Source organism: Oreochromis aureus, linkage group 13 (genome assembly GCF_013358895.1).
Source record: "Oreochromis aureus strain Israel breed Guangdong linkage group 13, ZZ_aureus, whole genome shotgun sequence".
NCBI lineage: Eukaryota > Metazoa > Chordata > Actinopteri > Cichliformes > Cichlidae > Oreochromis > Oreochromis aureus.
The window spans coordinates 3,203,479-3,224,585 of record NC_052954.1 but is presented as its reverse complement, the minus strand read 5'-3'; the positions used below and the strand labels follow the sequence as shown (position 1 = coordinate 3,224,585).

The following is a 21,107-nucleotide window of genomic DNA, read 5'->3' as shown; positions in this document are numbered from 1 at the left end:
TGTGTATGTGTTATTTTGCATATATGGCTTCACAGTCTCCCAGACACTTCCCAATTCTCCAGTTAAACAGTCAGTTTTCTTTTTTCCTCGAATTACTAACCCTCTGTTTTAATTCCCCACCTTAAATGACAGCCCTCCTGGTCTTCAGCCAGGTGTTAGGGCTTATTTTCCAGGTTCGTGGACACATCATGCTGTGAACAATTCAACCAGAAACTTGCCTTAACTTATCCATAGATGTTAACCTCTAACTTTCTTCCGACTGCTGGATCTGGAGAGTTGGTCCAAGTCTGCTTTACTCCTGAAAATAACAAAACTAAGACATTTTCATTATTATCACAAGTGGTTAAATAACCCATTTCTCTATCTCTGATCAGAAACACCAATTATGCCATGCATGTAAGCGTGTTCTTCCTTGCATTTTATGTTAATTGAGTGTAAACTGCTTCTTCATTAAATTACTTCATTGAGTTCTTCGTTGCATTTCTATGTATTCATGTTAATGTACACTACGTGTAAGCTGTTTCTTCATTGCATCCTATATATTCATATTTAATTTATGCATTTCACCACTGAGCTTTAGATTCAAACTATCTCACTTCTGATTCATTTCAAAAATAATCTCACATGTAACAATTTGTATGTGTGTTTTCTATTCATTAAGGTAATGACAATTATTTTCTTTCATTATTCTCACCTTTTCTAATGTTTACCTCTTTGTTATGCTGTGGTGGACATCCCTAAACAGTCATGAGTTCAGGTTTCAATTTTCAGTCCAAACATATCCTGTATTCTCGCAATTAAACTCGTCCAGCTTCATCTCTCACCGGTCTCTTTTTCATTCACAGTGTCCTGTTCGTGCTTCTCAACTCAGCTGTTGTCTTCTTCTCTGTTTCTTTACAGTCTTTTCTTTTAAGTTAAGTCCCAGGATGGCAAAATATCACATTCAGTGCCTTCAGTCTTATTTTCATTTGTTCTGTTTTCTTCTCCATTCATGGCAAATATGAGAGTCAGTGCCTTCAAGCAGACACATCACCCTGTTCTTCACCAGCATGCATGCTGCATCTTTCACACTGCTGGACTCATCAGTGGTCGTCAGTGTTACTGCCTTCGCTTGCACTGCTCTTAGCTTCAGTTAATTCTTCAAGTCCACGATGTTCTGTCGGTCTTCATCAGGAGATTGACTGTCCTTTAAGCTTCTTCTCAGGGTCAAAGACAAAGTGAGAGATCAAGCTGCACAATTTCGAGCCAAAGCCTGGCTTATTTTCTCCCAATTCTATTAATCTATTGTTCTGGTGCTGCACTCAAGGTTCCAAAGTTGAAAGACGTCCACCTGTATTGACACACTAAAGCATACAATTAGTATTATATTCATTCTTTCTTAAAGGCTTCATTTGCTTCATGTGCCTCATCTGTCTCTCTGTGTTCTTTCTGTACACACTCAGTTCCTTTTATGGGCATGCAGAGTTCCTGTTCACTATTTCCTGTTCTCTGCAGAGTCTGTCTCCCTTTGAATTTTCACAGTCTACAAACGATCAGTAGTTCTACTAAATCTTGATCTAAAAAACAATACACCTTCATTTCACTCACACACATTTAAATAGAGCTCTTTCACACATCAGAACAACTAACACTTCTCCACACACATCACCCTTCACCCTTCTTTAGATCAGTTTGTAGTAGCGATACACTTATATGTTTTCCAACAGAAAAAATAAACTCAATTTCTCATAACCTCACTCATGCGTTTCTTGAATTAAAAGCACTTGCAAACTTTAAACATCCTATTTTACATCACAAAAGAAATATATTTCATACCCACTTTTAAATGTTTCTAACCTCTTTCAGACGCCATGACTCGTCTCACACACTGCCTTTTCTCTCTCAAACTTCCATTTTCCACTCACTCAGACAAATCATGCAGAGTCACTCAAATCAAATACTGACAGCATTCACACGGTTAAAATCACTGAAATACGCTTTCATACGAGTATTTTGGACATGCCTTCCATGATCAGAAAGAGCAAGTCAAAGAAAAAAAGAAAAAAGAAAACTGAAACCTCTCATCGCCCCTCACAGCTTCTCCCCACACACACATAACTGAAAATAAAACACACCAACATTTATGGCTCACGAAATATACATCTATCAAAATTCAGTCATTTTCTAGTCATTTTCTATACATCCACACTAATATATTCAAACTGTATTTACACTCTCGTGATAAGCAAAACCAACCTCTTATATACAGGCATTTAGCAAAAAGCTCAATACTCGAAACTGAAACCACCCTCTCTGCACGTCACCGCTGCTCATTTGCATTTACACACACCATCAGTGCACATCCGCTGTGCATTACTGACACAGAGACTGATCTTACTCATAGATCTCATATTTTATATTACAGACGCGTCTTTAATTACAACTGCACAGATTCTAGGCCTCTTAGCTCCTACGAATTTCGATAGATTTACCATAACCGACTCGAACGGACAAACCCCAGGTTTTTATGACCAATTCACCAGACCAGACTTGAACTGCTCTGTCCAGATTTTCTAGCCCTAACTTAATTTACCGGTAGCCAAAAGCGCAAGAATAGGGACTTGAACCCCTAGCAATTTTGGAGGTTCCCAAGTTCTCCCCGCTGTCGACGGTACTATCCCTACTCAGCGGTAGGTCAAGGGTCAGCGCCCTGCCCAGGCGCAAGCGCTACCAAGGAGAAAAGTGCGCTTCTTAACAGACGCCGCTGTCGTCCTAAAAAAATTTACAATAATTTGAAACAACAATCTAAACCCAAAACAGGATTAAGATTGAGGCAGATCTACCTTTGTGGACATAGGGGACTTGAACCCACGAGATGACCATCACAAGATAGACCCAATGTCCAGCGGGACTTGAACCCACAGAAATGACCAATTTCCCTACTTTCTACGTGAGACTTGAACTCACTTTAACTCTTTTCCTTTTCTTTGGGACTTGAACCCAGTACTTTTACTTATCACTTATCATTACTTCAACCAGCATGCTCATGAAATTCCCATCAAACTCAAAACAGACATTCACCAGTAATTACAGTGACCAGGCTTTTAATTTGACATGCCCAATGTGACACCTTTTGGAAATATATTTCAACAGGCAGTGTCTTACCTTTAAATGCCCCGGGGAATGCCTGCTCACTTTCACCACTGATTACCGTCTGCCCGTCCAATTACCACGGACCCCGGATCTCTCAAAGTTCCTCCATCTCTCTCCCGGACGAAGCCCCCAAATGTTAGGGTTCAATGTTGAGAGAAGGAATCCATAAATAACCACAGATCCGGTCCAGTGTGCAATTAGACGGCATTTTAATGAACACATGTGTGAGTTCAACAACCCAATCAGTATTGAACTGTCTTTACCATATTCAGACAACAGTTTTATAGGGTTAAGATAGTACAGCCCCCTTTTCTGTTGCTAGGCAGATTTAAACAAAGCATACGTCAACTCAAAACCACAAATGTTCTGTCAACAACCTTTAACATAGTTTTATAGAACATTGTCTTCGGTCGGTGCTTCCCCTCAGCTCGTCTTCGCTGTCGCTATCTCCTAGGACATCTGTTGCACTTCCTCTAAGCACGTCGGCACAATTCTGCATTTGCAGCAAAATACATCTTCACTTCTGCCCTACCAAAATAGATCTACTATGGTGTGTATGTGTGTGTGCACGCGTGCGAGGGCGCTGCATGCTGTGTACTGCGACGTGTCATGACCTCTCCACACCCCAGCTTCACCTCACACCTCTGTCATAGCCAGACATAAGGCCTGAGCTCATACAGCTAAACTATGAGTGACTTTTGGCCTAAATGTCACACTCGAATGATGATCTCAGATCTGCCAATATGTTTGCTCCTCCTAATATAGTCTAAAAGCCACCCCAAGCAAAACAATTTGAACTTTCCCCTATCAGTGATCCCTCTAACTAAGTGTGTGTGTTAATCAACGATACATGCATAATAACACCCTGCTCTTAAACTCTGGCTTCAGTTTCACTTCTGCAAAAACATGCTCTACAGACGCGTTTCCTGTCTCATTTTGGCACAAAGTGTATTTTCCTGTCTCTGCCTTCTACACAGAAACACTGAGATCATAGAAGCATTAAAAACATTTAAATTATAGATTCAACTCAACCGTTTAAAGTGGTTCTTCTTGGACCTGTAATAAAGGCTAATATGATACCAATATATTTGAACATCTGAATGCATCTAGGAAAGCAACATCACTAACGGTAATGATGATTATCAAAATAGCAGCAAATAATAGCAGTAAAATATTTCTCCCCTTCACAGAAAAATGATTGACAATGAATTAGAATGTATGAATCATGTATGAAACAACAGAAATCAACATGGCAAAACCCAAAAATGTGTCTATACTCTTTTTGTGAGTATAGATATTTTTTAAAATCCAAATAGATGTAAAATGACAGAAGATGAATCAGCCTGTATTTAAAAATCACTAGAGCTAGCAGGATCACAGCTCACTGTGCAACTTCAACAGATAACACATTTACTAATGATATATACCAGGGGTGGGGAACTCCAGGCCTCGAGGGCCGGTGTCCTGCAGGTTTTAGATGTGTCTTTGATCCAACACAGTTGATTTAAATGGCTAAACGACCTCCTCAACATGTCTTGCAGTTCTCCAGAGGTAATGAACTAAATCTAAACCTCAAGGACACCGGCCCTTGAGGCCTGGAGTTCCCCACCCTGATATATACAATAAAACAGTGAGTGGACTGCTATCAGTGAAATTCATGAGCATCTGCCAGTTTTCTGATAGAGGGGGGGGTCAAAACTGGAAACTTTAATTAAAAACTTTATAAAGAATGTTCAACGGCAAAAACCATTTCTGTTTCTAATTTTTTATAAATATATAAAACATAAATCTATGGTGCAGGTATCTAAGTATATATGTATATTTTTGTTTGTTGCATATGAATGCATAGGTATGAATGCACATGTATTTGGCACTGGCAAACATAAAAGTTGAGTCACTTATATACAATCGATTAACATATTTGGTATTTATTTTTTTTCTGTTTTGTGTTCATCAGCTATGGGTTGTACTTAGCTTATCTATCAAAGCAAATGAACTCAAATATGAACGACCTTTTATTAACACATTATTCTTTGACTTCTCCACAGATGTGGATGAGTGTGAGCTGCTGAGCAGTGTCTGTGGAGAGGCGCAGTGCGTAAACAGGGATGGTACATTCCAGTGCGAGTGTCCTAGTGGCCAAGAATACAACGTCATGATCGCCAAGTGCGAGCCTATTCCCACAGGTGACCTCAGATTGACAAATAAGTTAAAGATAGACCAATGCACAGCTGGTTTAATTACACTGCCATTGACACTGTCTCATATAAATAACAGTGGGTTTCTTTCGACACATGAAAGAAAAGCGAGGCTCCATAACTATGTCCAGACATTACTGTACAAATGTAGAAATTATTTTCATATAAAAACTGTGTTTTTTCTGGCATCTTATTGAGTAAGTGAAGCTTTAGTCAAACCAAAGTAAGTAAAGCAATCCTTAAAATGTATTCATCCCCAAGATCTGCTCCAGTTGTGATATCACGGAGGAGATTAGTCGCACTTAACTTCATTCCTAGAAGCATAAATGTTGCAGGAGCTGATATTCTTCCTCACACAGTTCTTTTTCTGTATTCAGCAGTCTGTATTGTGCTGTTTAAATGGGACTTCTTCTTTTTTTCTTTTTTTTTTAAAGGGACTTTTAAACACTGATAAAGATGAACAACCTCCTCTCCTTAAACGGCTCCTGCACTGGTGACGGTACAGGCAGGAAATACCACCACCTTTCTTCTATGGCGTTATTTTTGTGCCACTAGTCTGAGTGCATTAAAAAAAATGGGCGCACGTAAAAAACATTTGCAGGTGCAAGTGTCGCATTTTGAGGAAAAATTTATTTTGAGCGAAGAAAAGCTAAATTTGAGTGAACAAAATTCATTGCTGCGTGCAAAAAATATATTTCAGTGTTTGCTATTATCCATACACACACACAATAGCAGCCCCTCTCGCTCAGTTTTTGCATGTGCGCTCGCTCGCAACGTGTTGCTTGCGCTCTCAACATTTCTGCTTGTGCACGCTCAACTCTTTCTGTACACCGTTATATTTGTGCCACAAAACCAGCCAATCACAGACTTGGATGCAAAAAAATCTGATTGGCTGTTTTGTCTGTGAAGGTTCTCAGTCATCCAGGTCATCGTAGTCAAAGGAGTTTGCGAAGAAAAGCGTCTGGACTTCTTTAAGTTGCTTGAAGACGTTTCACCTCTCATCCGAGAAGCTTCTTCAGTTCTAAGGTCAAATGGCCGAGAGTCCCAGATTTAAACCCAGTGGGAGTATCCCCCCCAAAGAGGGACAAAGGACCCCCTGGTGATCCTCTAATCACATGAACCAAGGTGTGAAAGCTTTCACACCTTGGCTCAGTTCAAAGGCTTTATGGTTTTTCCTATAATACCTGGTGGTGTAGTCAGCCGATTTTTTTTGTCAGTTCAGCCTTATATATTACGTTTAACCCGAGTGACCACCCGGTCAGCTGGTGGGTAACAGGCATCTCCAAATGCCATATTCTTCAACTTAGTACCAAAAATGGAGAAATTTTACTGATTTGTAGTTTTTTCTGTAGATTGCCCACTTTATATACAATATATAAGCCAAAAGAGTTTTCTCACCTCCAGGTTTGCTGTCACGTTGTGCAGTCTACTGCACATGCTCATGAGCTGTTTGGGAGGCTTTTTTTCATTCCAACACTACAAGTAGATATATAATAATAATGATCATTTTATGTATATTGTACCTTTAAGAATAAAGTTTGCAAAGTGCTTTGACAGAAAAGTAAAAGAATAGTAAGGCTGACTGAACTCCTCCATTTGTCTTTCAGCACCGTTAGTGGAGCATAAGGAGTGCTACTACCATCTGAATGACGAGAACCTGTGTGAGAGTGTACTGACCAGCCATGTTACACTGCAGGAGTGCTGCTGCACACTGGGAGCTGGCTGGGGTGATAACTGTGAGGTGCATCCCTGTCCTGTCAATGGCACAGGTAAGCTCAAGGAGGAAAATGAAATATACGTAGTATTCTCACCAGAGGCATCTACACAGTATTCTGAGAGGTTTTAAAAATCCCAGCATACCACATTTGAACCAAAAGGTTGCTTTTCATTATCCAAAGCAAGGTGACTATGATTGAAAAACACAACCTCCCCACCTATAGGGAGACACATTATGTCTCCCTATAGCTCCACACAGTATATTATCTTCTTGTGGTCCTGAGGTAAATGGAAAGCTTTACAGAGTACTTTTTACTCTTACTGACCAATTAAAGTGCTGTACACTACAACCCACTTTGAAAAAATTCGATTCAATTTTCTGTGCAAAAAAGTTGCACCGAGTAGTAGTAAATGAAGCATTTGTGCTAAATATTGGAGGAGGCCATGTCTGCTGAGCCCCCTTAAATGTACACCCGTCTACTCAGGACTTCTCTTCAGTTTGTCAGGAAGCACTTACCATGACACAACACATACTACCGGTTTATATCTTACCCAGTGTGCATACAGGGTTGTTCCAAATATGTGTCTGTCCCCTTACAGACCAGTTTAACCAGATGTGTCCATCTGGAAGAGGTTTTATTCCCAATGGAGACTTGCTGTATGGAGTACCCACTTCTGATGTCTACAGGGGTAAGACAAGTCACTTCATGTCATGCATATAAACCTAACACAGATTATTTTCAGTCAGTCGTAGGAAACTTTTTATAGTATGTTGAGCAAAGATTTTTAAATAAATTGAATGGATTTCTTTTTTGTCTTGTTCACACGGGATAGTTTTAAAACAGGGTGCAGTTATGCTGCAGAAAGATACATTTCTCTTAGCAGAGGCCAAATCAGGCTTTAGTTTAGCTGTAAAATATGTTAATTTTATGGCACTCACTGTACAGATAATACTGTGTAGTGGCTAAGTCCTGTAATAAGGAGACAATATTAATACTAAAGGGATTATACTGTGTGTGTTTTCAGATGCAGATGAATGTTCACTGTTTGGTCAGGAGGTGTGTAAAGGAGGCTTCTGCCTGAATACTGAGGGTAGCTACGAGTGTTACTGCAAGACCGGACATGACTACGACCCCATCAAACTGGAGTGCAGAGGTGAGAAAAAACACACAGAGAAAGAAGCCAAGTATTATCATTGCTCAAAGAATACGGTATTTACTGACACAACTAACAGTACCAGTGTAGAGAGAGTAAATCAGAGGCAGTGTGTGTCCATGGTCACATTGATCCTGGGATGGTGTGATTACATGTCCCGTGTTTTATACTCTGCTTGATTTGGCTGAAGGGCTCAGAAAGTCCTGACAGTTTCATGCACTCTGACTTACTAAATACACCTTCTCCACCAACATGGTTTAGAAGCACTGAAGGTTAGGGTTGTAGAAATGTTTCATTGTATGATTAAAGTTTAAAAGAACTTGGAATCAATTTGCAGCATGAAATCCTCTAAGTTGTGCTGTTTTTCTCTGCCTGTCTTTACTGTAGACATCGATGAGTGTCTGGATGAGTCACTGTGCATTGATGGACAGTGTTTGAACACAGATGGCTCATACATGTGTTTGTGTATAAGCCCAATGGTTCTGGACCCCATTGGGAACCGCTGCATCTTCCATCCTGAGGTGGCTGGTAAGGTTTCTGTTCTGTTCTGCCATTTCAAGACCACATAATTACACTTTTTATAAAAAAAGAGTCACAGTTTTTCAAATCTAAATGTCGGCATTCAGAAGCATGTGGTCATCCAGGATTTAATGAAACCTAACTGCCAGAGCCAAAACTAACTTTTAACTACTGAAGTTGCTCATTTTTTAAATAATGTAAAATAATTTCAGATTATGAACTGAAGAATTTATTTCATTGTATTTAATTCAGCTGTTCACTTCTTTAAGGCAATTTTTTGAATGACAGTGTCATGAAATAGAAAGCACACAGTTTTGGGAATGCATCATCTCATTTTCTGTTTTGTGTTGAATACTTTTTTATAGCAGTGAAAGCATGGTTTCATTGGGTTTTGGGGTTTTGTTGTTGATCTGCCTTAGGAGTCTTTTTGATTTGAGGGCCAACTCTTGATCTTTTATTAAAGTCCTATTGTGACCCCTGCTGGCACTGACATAAAACTGCAGATTACTCCCTATATTCATGACAGCACAAGGATGAAAAAACATGACTCAGAATCCTGTTTGTCTTTCCATATTTTTTTCAAAACAATATATTAATTTTTAATATGACATTATTTAGACTGTAAAATGTTTTTCTATCTAATGGTGTTCATTTTATGTTATGTATTTATTTTGATTTTTTTCCTAGGATGCACCAGTATTTTACTGTATCTTATTAACTCAAGTCGCTTAATGTTGGGAAAACCAATGACTACATGAGGGATCGTTATCCAGCTTCATGTCCATGTGGTAGACATATGACTGACTTGTCTCTTTGAGTGAGAACAACATATTTTCCTACTGCCACATTTCGGCTTACCCTCCTCTACATCAGTGTTTCCAAACTTTTGGGAACCACGACACATATTTCACATTAGAAAAATCACACGGCACACCACCAAACAAAAAAATATCACAAAAAGCACATTGACCATTGACCAGTATACCTTTTTTGCTTCTTCTAACCACTAGTCATGCTCGGGCCTTCATCTGGGTCGAAGTTGTACTACCCTCTAGTGGAAGAGAATGTAAATGTTCTGCCCGTTACTCTTCTGTTCTGCCGATCGCTTAGAGCAGTGGTTCCCAAACTTTTTTTGCCAGGCCCCCCTTTTTTACAAGAAAAATGTTCGCGCCCCCCCCACCACCTCCCCCCCCGGCACAAACACATCCTCCAAACATACACACCCATATTTTGTTTACAAACTCCATTGCGGTTTATTTCACACCTCAAACATTTAGTAAACAATTAAGCAAATACAAGTAAATGGCAATAAATTACAGGTAGTAATAAAATATACTACTAACTCTTTGTCCACACCTACACGGGTATTTTTGAAAACGCAGCTGTTTCTATGCGTTTGGGCCTTTCGTCAACAGGTTGTTTTTTTCCTGTGTAATAATATTCAACATTGCTATCAATACATTTTTCAAAAAAATGCCTCTCTGTGCAAAATGAGTTCAAAACAAAACAGCTGTGGGATACTGTTTGTCCGTGATTTGAACCGGGGAAACAAATCGTGGCAGGATCAGCCTGATATTATTTGTATCCCACTGTAACTTTACTGCATAAAGAGCTAACATCTCCAAAATGTCAGGAGTAGTTAGTCATTACAACAAGTGTTTGTGAACTAAAAATCAAGAATGTGGGATACTGTTTGTCCGTGATTTGGAGAGCCCAGCGCTGCTCCCGACGCAGGGAAAACTAATTTTGCAGGGGAGACCTACCTTGGCACTTGTGCAGGTGAAGCCAAAGGGAAGATATGCTTCACCATATTTTCTAGTCTTTGGCTTGGAAGGAAGTTGGTTTGGAAACATATTTGGCGATGCTTCATCTCCTGCTTTGCGTTTGTGTGGGAGCCCCGTCAAAAACCTGTCCCTTATGCTAGCAGTGTCCAAGCGTTCTTCTTTTCTTTTTTTTCTTTTCATACCGCGCCACCCCTGCAATGGCTCTGCGCCCCCCTTAGGGGGCGGGCCTCACACTTTGGGAACCTCTGGCTTAGAGTACTAATCAGGTGGAACCAGATAATCTTCCACGGCCAGTGTTGGGCAAGTTACTTGAAAAAAGTAATCAGTAACTAATTACTGATTACTTCCCCAAAAAAGTAATCCCGTTACTTTACTGATTACTTATTTTCAAAAGTAATTAATTACTTAGTTACTTAGTTACTTTTTAAAAACACAATTTACAACCTGAATAGGTGATAAAGTGATAGATCTTTCAGCCCAATTCTACTTTTTCTGCATAATCCATCATACAAAATGTAATCAAATAGAAACGTCTCTTTTTAAAACTTGTTTTATTAGTTTTAATCTTTTAACTTTATGCATCAAGCAAAAATTAAATTATATGCAACATTCTCTGACTGGAAGAAATTTGTTTAACATTTAAACCTATTTTCTGCACATTCCAGCACATAAAATAAAATATGTTTTTGTGTTTACACTCACTCTTTCAAATAGATGCAAGTAAAACACAGCAGAAAATAAATAAAGTCAAAGGCTAGTTGCTCTGTTTTCACCTGTAAAGCAGGAGTGGGGTAGGCGGAGGTTTAGCCTGGTGCAGGTGTGCCGCAGCGGTCAGTGGAAGAATCCGCGAGTTTCTCTGTCAATTTCCCATTACAGTCGTAGCGCACTTGGCACTTGCTTGGAAGTTAAGGGGTTTTTTTTCGCTGTAAAAAGAAGTTTTTTTCCCCACGCACAACGGACACTAATGTTTTTGTCACTTTTAATGGAATCAAACTCAAAATAAGGTCAGTACTTCCACGCTTTAAATGCTGCACGCTCATACTCTCTCCCGCATTTTGATATATTATCCATTGTTGATCTGCAGACAGCTGTTGTCACTTAACGCCGCACTCGCCACGCCACTATCATGAGACATTCTCGCAAAAACTCACGGTTTTAGTAACGCAGTAACGCAGCGTTCCTACGGAAAGTAACTGTAATCTAATTACCGTTTTTGCAATGGTAATCCCTTACATTACTCGTTACTTGAAAAATGTAATCGGATTACAGTAACGCGTTACAAGTAACGCGTTACTGCCCATCTCTGTCCACGGCACACCTGATCATTTCTGATGGCACAGCGGTTGGGAAACACTGCTCTACATGATTCTACACCATATATTCCTTAATGTTCACGTGGACATAGAACTAAAAGTAAAACAAAACAGCTGTTTATCTTTTTTAATGAGATTTACAATAACTGTAAATAATACTGCATATCAAAAACAGAATTTAATATGAATATTCCCTGGGTTAATGTCTTACAGTCACGGAGTGTCTCTAAAGGAGCTTTGCAAACACATTCTGGGTGTCGACATGCAGTTATGTATACTGATAGACTTTACATGAAGACTGTAGATATTACCTGAATATTAATAAAGCAGCAGAATTCCAAAGTGTGTAATATTTTGAGTATACCTACTCCTCATCAGATTCATTTAATCTGTTGATTTTTATTTTTATATATTTTTTCAGCACGTCTCCTCCCCCCCTTTTTGATGTGGCGTGTGTTTTCCACTCAATTCCATGTGCTGGAAACCATTTATATTTATGTTAGTTAAAACATAAATATAAATGGCAGAGCTTCAACAACATTCCGAGGGAGACTGGGGACATTGAGTCCGAATGGACCATGTTCAGCGTCTCCATTGCCGGGCTGCTGCATTGAGCTGCGCGCCGCAAGGTGGTTGGTGCCTGCCGTGGTGGTAATCCCCGAACCAAATGGTGGACACCAGAGGTGAAGGGAGCCACCAGGCTGAAGAAGGAGTCCTATCGGGCTTGGTTAGCCTGTGGGACTCCAGAGGCAGCTGACAGGTATCGACAGGCCAAGCGGAATGCGGCTCAGGCAGTGGCTGAAGCAAAACTCGGGTGTGGGAGGAGTTCGGAGAGGCCATGGAAAAGACTTTCGGACTGCCTCAAGAGATTCTGGCAAACCGTCAGGCGCCTCAGGAGGGGAAAGCGGTGCTCTACCTGCACTGTGTATAGTGCTGGCGGTGCGCTGCTGACGCCGACTGAGAAAATTGTCAGACGGTGGAAGGAATACTGAGGACCTCCTTAATCCCACTGACACGCCTTCCGAGGAGGAAGCAGAGTCTGGGGATGAGGGAATGACCCGCCAATTTCTGGGGTCGAGGTCACTGAGGCAGTTAAACAACTCCTCGGTGGCAGAGCCCCTGGTGTTGATGAGGTCCGCCCGAGTTCCTGAAGGCTCTGGACGTTGTAGGGCTGTCCTGGTTGACACGCCTACAATGTTGCGTGGAGATCAGGGGCAGTACCCTGGACTGGCAGACCGGGGTGGTGGTCCCCATCTTCAAGAAGGGAGACCGGAGGGTGTGTTCCAACCACAGGGGATCACACTCCTCAGCCTCCCTGGGAAAGTCTATGCCAGGGTGTTGGAAAGGAGAGTTCGTCCGTTAGTCGAACCTCGGATACAGGAGGAACAATGCGGTTTTCGCCCTGGTCGCGGAACACTGGACCAGCTCTTTATCCTCTCGAGGATACTTGAGGGTGCATGGGAGTTTGCCCAACCAGTCTACATGTGTTTTGTGGACTTGGAGAAGGCATTCGACCGTGTCCTCGGGTGTCCTGTGGGAGGTGTTGCGGGAGTATGGGGTGTCTGGCCCACTGTTACGGGCCATTCGATCCCTATACAACCGTTGCAAGAGTTTGGTTCGCATTGCCGGCAATAAGTCGGACTTGTTTCCGGTGGGTGATGGGCTCCGCCAGGGCTGCCCTTTGTCACCGATTCTGTTCATAATTTTATGGACAGGATTTCTAGGCGCAGCCAAGTGGCGGAGGGCTTTCACTCGGTGGCCTCAGAATCTCATCTCTGCTTTTTGCGGATGATGTGGTTCTGATGGCTTCATCGGTGGGGGCCTCCAGCTCGCACTGGAACGGTTCGCAGCCGAGTGTGAAGCAGCGGGAATGAGGATCAGCACCTCCAAATCTGAGGCCATGGTTCTCAGCCGGAAAGGGTGGAGTGCCCACTCCGGTCGGGATGAGTTCCTGCCCCAAGTGGAGGAGTTCAAGTATCTCGGGTCTTGTTCGCGAGTGATGGGAGAAGGGAGCCGGAGATCGACAGACGGATTGGTGCTGCGGTTGCAGTGATGCGGACGCTGCACCGGGTCCGTCGTGGTGAAGAGGGAGCTGAGTGTAAAAGCGAAGCTCTCAATTTACCGGTCGATCCACGCCCCGACCTCACCTATGGCCACGAGCTGTGGGTAGTGACCGAAAGAACGAGATCGCTGGTACAAGCGGCAGAAATGAGCTTCCTCCAAGGGTGGCTGGCCTCTCCCTTAGAGATAGGGTGAGAAGTTCGGCCATCCGGGAGGGGCTCAGAGTAGAGCCGCTGCTCCTCCACATCGAAAGGAGCCAGTTGAGGTGGTTCGGGCATCTGACAAGGATGCCCCTGGGCGCCTCCTGGGTGAGGTGTTCGGGCATGTCCCACCGGGAGGAGGCCCCGGGCAGACCCAGGACGCGCTGGAGAGATTATATCTCTCGGCTGGCCTGGGAACGCCTTGGTGTTCCCCGGATGAGCTGGAGGAGGTGGCTGGGGAGAGGGAGGTCTGGGCTTCTCTGCTTAGGCTGCTGCCCCCGCGACCCGACTTCGGATAAAGCGGATGAGGATGGATGGATGGATGGATAAAAAGTAAACCAAGCTTACAAAGTTTATATGGTAACAATGTTTGTGTTTGCAGACCAACGTGAAACAGAGGAGATAGACTATGGGGGCATCTGCTGGCAAGAGGTCAGAAATATGATGTGCATCAATCCACTTGGTCCTAACCAGAAGACCACGTACACTGAGTGTTGCTGTCTTCATGGATATGCCTGGGGCTTGCAATGTGCCCTGTGTCCTCCCAGAGACACAGGTACACACACACACCCACCCACACACACACACACACACACACACACACACACACACACACACACACACACACACACACACACACACACACACACGTTGCATATATAAATTAGATGATATGACAGTGATGTCAGTTTTGTGTTGGAGCTTTATGAGAACTGACACAAATAACTGTTCCATGAATTAAAAAGTGACAAGTGAGATGAATATTTTAAACATTCATTTTATCTTTGTTGTTTTTGTAAATTACCAGGTTACACTACATCTCTGACGATGTTTCAGTGTAGGGGTGTTTAATTAAATTAGCATTTATTTCTGTGGAAATTCAGAACTGATAAAACGAAGCGATTTAAATTTCATGTAAATAATTCATGTGTTTGAAATGTGAAAGTGTCGGAAAAAGGCTAGCATATCTCACTGTTAACATCATTTACATGCAATTATGAATCTTTCATCATGATGTCAGCTGATAACGTCCAGATAAAACAGTACTAAGCCATAAGATTTACCTGATTCATATGTACACAATATGTAAACTGCAGGTGCAGATTCCTGACCTATGAATAAGTATAAGCTTTAAGTCTACATATATTCCAACTACATTAGTGGATCTACAAAAGTCAGAAACTCAAAATAAAAGTGTTGTTTCTCTCATACAAGAGGTGGTAGATTTTGCTCAAGGAAACCAGATTATTTCCAGACCTTGTGTCGAGGAATTATGATGCTGTAACTGCTGTTTCTCTCAAATGTACAGAGAATTTAGAAAGAACTGTTGTTTGTTGACCAGCGTACTTTTCCCATCTTTTTAGACTTTGCCCTATTTATTGTTTTTTGTGGAGTTCCAGGTAAAGGAGGAGCTGTGATATGGGAGTAAAGCTTACATTTAAGACTTAAAGGGAAATACAAAGTTTTTAAGGACAGGGATTTGTTTCCAGGCCAAAAAGGCCTTAAATCAGGGGTCGGCAACCCGCGGCTCCGGAGCCGCATGCGGCTCTTTAGTCCTTATACTGCGGCTCCGCGTGGTTTGGGAAAATAAATTAGAAGTATTTAGCTGAAGTGTATTTTATTTATGTTAGTTCTTTTTAACTCGTAGTTCTAAATTGGAAGATTGTTGTGATTTTAAAATATAAAAATAAAATTATATTCTATTATTTTTCATCGCTCAAAATAAGAGTCACACTCATGAAGCCGTGTACCCGCCCCAAACGCCGTGCATTTATCGAGACTTTCAACCCCAGGTAGGCCAATTATGGATCTTCGGCTCCACATTATGTCAGCAGCTGTTCTCCACCGTGAACTATGTTAAAGACAAACACCGTGAGTAAACTGACTTCAGATATCCCCGATTTGCGGACTCTGTGCGCAGAGGTTCAGGAGCAGAAGTCCCATTGTAAACAAATCACGGCAGACCCGACGATGTTTCCATGAGCATGCTTTTGAGCATCTCTTTATTGAGCACTTTTCACACACGGTTGCTGTGCGATACAGCCGGCTGTAGCTTTTCAGCTCACAGCCCGACATACACCACCAACAACACAACAGCACAGATAGCACAGACATAAAGGCAGCGAGGCGTGATTGCGGGTGTCGCCAGGTGCGCCCCACTCCCCTGCAGCGGCGCTGCAAACCACGCCCGCCAAGACGCATTAACCAGGTAAAATACATATTTAGGCAGAATTTTGCAAATATCTATTTTTCATTTTTCAGCAGCATAGTGCTTTTTTCCAATTATTTTTTAAGAGTCAGGTCAAGGCTCCAACAGCCCAAAGGCGATATAAGGGTGGCGGCTCACAACAGTTTTTGTTTGCTACATGGATCATTTTAGTTCAGCTGGGTGTCTTTGCTTTTGTTATATTTCTTTAAGAGTTCAAAATGTGTTAATTACGTAAATAAAATGTAATTTTCTCTGTAGCACTTCAAGGATTTCATAAGCAGCACACCTTAGTTGTTCACACAAAGCACAAAGGTAAAAAACAATATATACAGTGTTATCTTCATTTTAGATGTCAAAAAGTATTTGCGGCTCCCAGTGTTTTCTTTTGCGTGGAAACCGGGTCCAAGTGGCTCTTTGGGTGTAAAAGGTTGCAGACCCCTGCCTTAAATAGTGTCTGCAGGGATTATTGCATCATTGAACAGCCAGGTCCTGGCATTTCTTACTCGGTGATTTGTCTTTTTCCTACTCTCTCTCGTCTCAGAGGACTACGCCTCCATGTGTAACCTTCCTCTGAGTGGTGGGCGGCGGCCGTACGGTCGTGACGCTCTTGTTGCAGGTCCAGTTCATGAGCATGCTGTGACACCAGACTATTCTTCATCATCTGAAGCACGTCCCCACTATGATATTGAAGAGTGTGAGTATTTCTGCAGTTTTTATGTTAACAGAAGTACAGAATAGTGCTATAAGAAAGGATTGTTTTATCAATATACACTTTAATGACATCTTCACAAATAAGTTCTTACATTTGTAATTGAAAAGCCCAGAAGTTCACATTTACTATACTTCAAAAAATTGTAATTGTAAGCCCAGTACTTTCATCCATATGGTGTATGACCTGTGCCATAGAGGGCAGCTGCTTTCATCCAGGAATGGTGTCTTCTCCCATATTAAGTGATACACTGTGTTTTACGTTGGTTCAGATCCATACAGAGCTTTTGAGGGTTTGCGAGCAGAGGAGTGCGGGATACTGAATGGCTGTGAGAACGGTCGGTGTGTCCGGGTTCAGGAGGGTTACACGTGTGACTGCTTTGATGGATATACGCTGGATCTGCCCCGCATGACCTGCATTGGTAGGCGAGCAAACACACATACAGCTTAAACTGTAACACAAAGAAAACATTTTGATCCAACCTTCTTTTTCTGTCATGTCCTTGCTCCTCTGTCCACAGATGTTAACGAATGTTTAGAACTAAACAACCGGATGTCACTGTGTAAAAACGCCAGGTGCATCAATAACGTGGGCTCCTACCAGTGTGTGTGTCTTCCAGGCTTTAAGGCCTCTGACAAACCCAACTACTGCGTGGAGGCAGAAAAACACCAGATATCCACACACACACAGTGAGCATGAACTGACCAGGAGGCAACAAGAAACACCAAAACCACATGCATAATCTTGTATTTCTATACTTGTCAGGACGTCCTCAGACCACATTCACTCATTGTCAAAACATCAACAGTATTCTTAATTTGAACTGCTGGCCTTGTTGTAGCATACAGCAGCAATCCCAAGTAATAAAAGTTAAAATAAGAAAGTTGGTTAGTGTACCTTTATTTCTTTTATACATTTCTGGAGGCATAATTCTGTTAAAGGCACTATAGTTAAAAGTGCAGTAATTTTTATGTGGCAGCGTGTGGAACCTCTCACTCTTCCTCGTGGAAAGTGGAAAGCCAGTGGCAGCGAAATCAATAACACAGAACAGAGCAGACATCGCTCAAAGCAAATAAGACAGTGGTCAAGTCAGAGACAGCATGGAAAGAGGAGCTGGCCTGGAAGTGGGTTGCAAAGCAGCTTACAGACCACAGCAACTGTGAGTGGGGTAAAAAGCAGAAATAGCACACCCTGAGTGTGATCAGCAAACTGGATCAGTGTCAGCTAAGCCATCAGCTGATCTGCCAGAATGATGGTCTTTATCTTATCTGACATACTCATATGCTTTGTACCAGCATCTTTTTTACTCCTGCTTTACAGCCTTATGGTTCAATTCCTCTCACATTTCATTTTGTTGTGCTTTCTTTATTTAGTGCTGTTTGTTTTTGTGTGTGTGTTTGTTAAATAAAGCCCTCCTATACATTGTAAGTAAGTGGTATAAATGCAGGGCCTATTATTGCAGCGTCCATTGTTTTTTAATGAATATTTACCAACATCCAGTGGTTTTCAAAAAACATAAATGTAACAGTTGTGTAACAGTGCCAGTTTGCTAACTGGATTAGCACTGTTGAAAATGCCATTGTGTTTGACTAATCAGTGACACCGAGTTTGGAAAAGCTCCAGAAGATCTAAACATTCAGTGTGACTGGCACGTGCCAGGGGTTGGACTGTCTTTCACACGCATTCATTTACAGCGCACCAGTACCAGTAGATTTACTAATAAAGAGGTAAAGTAAATGGGATTTAAGGAAGGTTGCAGGCAATTAATTGCATTGCTGTTTAACACTAAAGCATGTGTCTGTGATTTGTTGATGTGGTAGTTGCTAGTTCATCTGGGATACAAGTGAGTTATCAGAATAAGTGTTTAGTGCCCTGAGATGTAGCAAAGCTTTGACCTGTAGCTCTTCAGCCCAAATGTTCAGAGACGGTCCTCGGATGTTTCTGGTAAAGGTGGTGTTGTTGTTTTTTTCCGAACAATGAACACAGAAGCCTTTACATGTTTCACTTTCAAATGTTTTGCCTTTTCTTTACCGTATCATGTGTTACATAACATGCTAAAATGTCTGTCCACATAAAGCTATAAATATAACTCAGAGCTGAAGTGTATAAGAGCAAGTCAAAACTGATATATGTTGCTCAGGTATCACAGGATGGATTTTATGATTGTTGCCGGAATTGTTGCCCGTATGTATCTGAGAGTCAAGTCCTTTGACTTGAATAAATTGCTGCAGCCTCATATAATATACAGATAAAAGAAAAACTGTTTCCACATTAAGACATGTGGCACACTAACTTCATTAATGTACTGATCCGCCTCCAAAACTCGACACAGTTTCCATCAGCTTCTCACAGAAGAACATATAGATTCTCTTTTAGCTGCCTTTTATTTGGCCTGGATGGCCATTCTCTTTCCAGGGAGAGATACATTTGTGACACCTGCACTTCTTTTGTTTAATAGATAACTAAAAAATGACTACCAATTTAGTGCTTAGTAAATCTGGTCTTTGGTGTCGAGACGCTAAAACTCCAAATTGTGTGGTCAACCCAAAGAAGAATTCACTGAAATCAGTGGGAATATGATGCAGAGAAAATTCATTCCTGTACCAAATTTTACAATAAATGATTTTGTAGCTTTGGTATTTTCCAAAGCTGGACCAAAGTTGTTTACCTGAGTGAACATTCGTTCCTTTCCTCAGGTCCTGCTGGTAGCATGTCTAATACGTGCATCAAGTAACCCTGGGATTTTTTTAACCACCATATTTATTGTGCTGTGTCACTGATCTGTCTCTGCTCTGTGTATGATTGATTTTTTGAAAAAGCCATCTGTTATTTCTCTATCCAGCTCAACATCTGATGGAGAATCACCAACAACTGATAAAGCCCCACACTTGCAACCTTAAACAAAATGCACATCAGCCAGTGTGTCTTCTGCCAAAACGTTCAGTTTTTTGATTTCAGAGAGGATGCGTGGTCCTTAAAAGTATAGAAATACAAGTACTCACACACTCTTCATTAATCAAAGCCCATATATTCTGCACTGTATATGACACACACTCAATGAAACAAACAGTAATTTACTTGAGATGAAGATTCAGCTTAATGTACAACATGGTGCCTACGTGGAGGGGAGAAACTACATAACTGTATAAAATCTATGTCATGTCTGGTGCTTAATTCTGTGTTTAAGTGGGGTTTTGTGTATATCATAACAGGCCATTTTGCTCATTTATCGTACTGACAAACCCTATGGACTCGTGCTGGGGGATCAAGTTGTAGTTTGTACCCAATCAAACTGATTGTGGATATTTAATTCTGTGAAGAAGCCAGCTGTCCAATCCTTTGCTTCCTCCATTGCCATGCCTCGATCTGTTGAAAAAACAAGCTTATCTCTTCACCACAGCATCACAAGATATGTAATATGCACTTGTTGTTTTAAAGAAAGTAGCTAATGTCTTTGAAATAAGCTTTTGTAAGGGTGTTCAGATGCAGTTAGAGAGCAACTGGTTGTCTGAAACATAGCCAAAGCCACCTTACATGTCTCTTACAAATATGTTGTTTCTTACAAGCAGGTTGTTGTGATACCTGGTAGTACTTCCCTCAGTGTCTTGGAGGGACTGAATTCACGTGTGTTTTATGTTTTCTACTTCTCTTAACTGTATTTCACTGCAAAGTCTTGCCAGGTTGCAAAGCTGCTATGAGGCAGTGATTGGAGAGAAGAACCTTGTGTACATTTAAACAAAAGAGTGGAGAAGACAGCTGATGTATTTGTAATATGTACATGAATAAATAGCTTTTTCTATGAATTCATAATACAATGTACATTAAATCCCTTGATAATAAACCACAAATTGTGATATTTAACACCAGCGGCTTGTCTGTTTTTACTGGTTGAAAATTTTTCCTTTTCTATTCAATTCTGTTCAACATTTATTATATATATATATATATATATATATATATATATATATATATATATATATATATATATATATATATATATATATATATATATATATATATATATATATATATATATATATATATATATATATATATATATATACATGGGGCACAGAAAGGGATTGGCAAGAATACCAGAGGCGCAAAACAC

The 21,107-nt window shown here is 41.1% G+C and overlaps 1 protein-coding gene across 8 annotated transcripts in view; it reads left to right on the top strand.

Moving 5' to 3' along the window:
* ltbp1 (latent transforming growth factor beta binding protein 1) overlaps nt 1-20,862 on the top strand; it is a 178,605-nt gene extending 157,743 nt beyond the window's left edge. For all 8 annotated transcript variants that reach the window (XM_039621402.1, XM_031748978.2, XM_031748979.2 and 5 more), the window contains 9 exons: nt 5,181-5,318; nt 6,938-7,099; nt 7,647-7,736; nt 8,073-8,201; nt 8,589-8,729; nt 14,461-14,634; nt 16,829-16,981; nt 17,268-17,417; nt 17,517-20,862. In XM_039621402.1, coding sequence (XP_039477336.1) covers nt 5,181-5,318; nt 6,938-7,099; nt 7,647-7,736; nt 8,073-8,201; nt 8,589-8,729; nt 14,461-14,634; nt 16,829-16,981; nt 17,268-17,417; nt 17,517-17,689 — 1,310 coding nt within the window. In that variant the 3' untranslated portion in view covers nt 17,690-20,862. The remainder of the gene's footprint in view (nt 1-5,180; nt 5,319-6,937; nt 7,100-7,646; nt 7,737-8,072; nt 8,202-8,588; nt 8,730-14,460; nt 14,635-16,828; nt 16,982-17,267; nt 17,418-17,516) is intronic.
* Nucleotides 20,863-21,107: the final 245 nt, after the last annotated feature.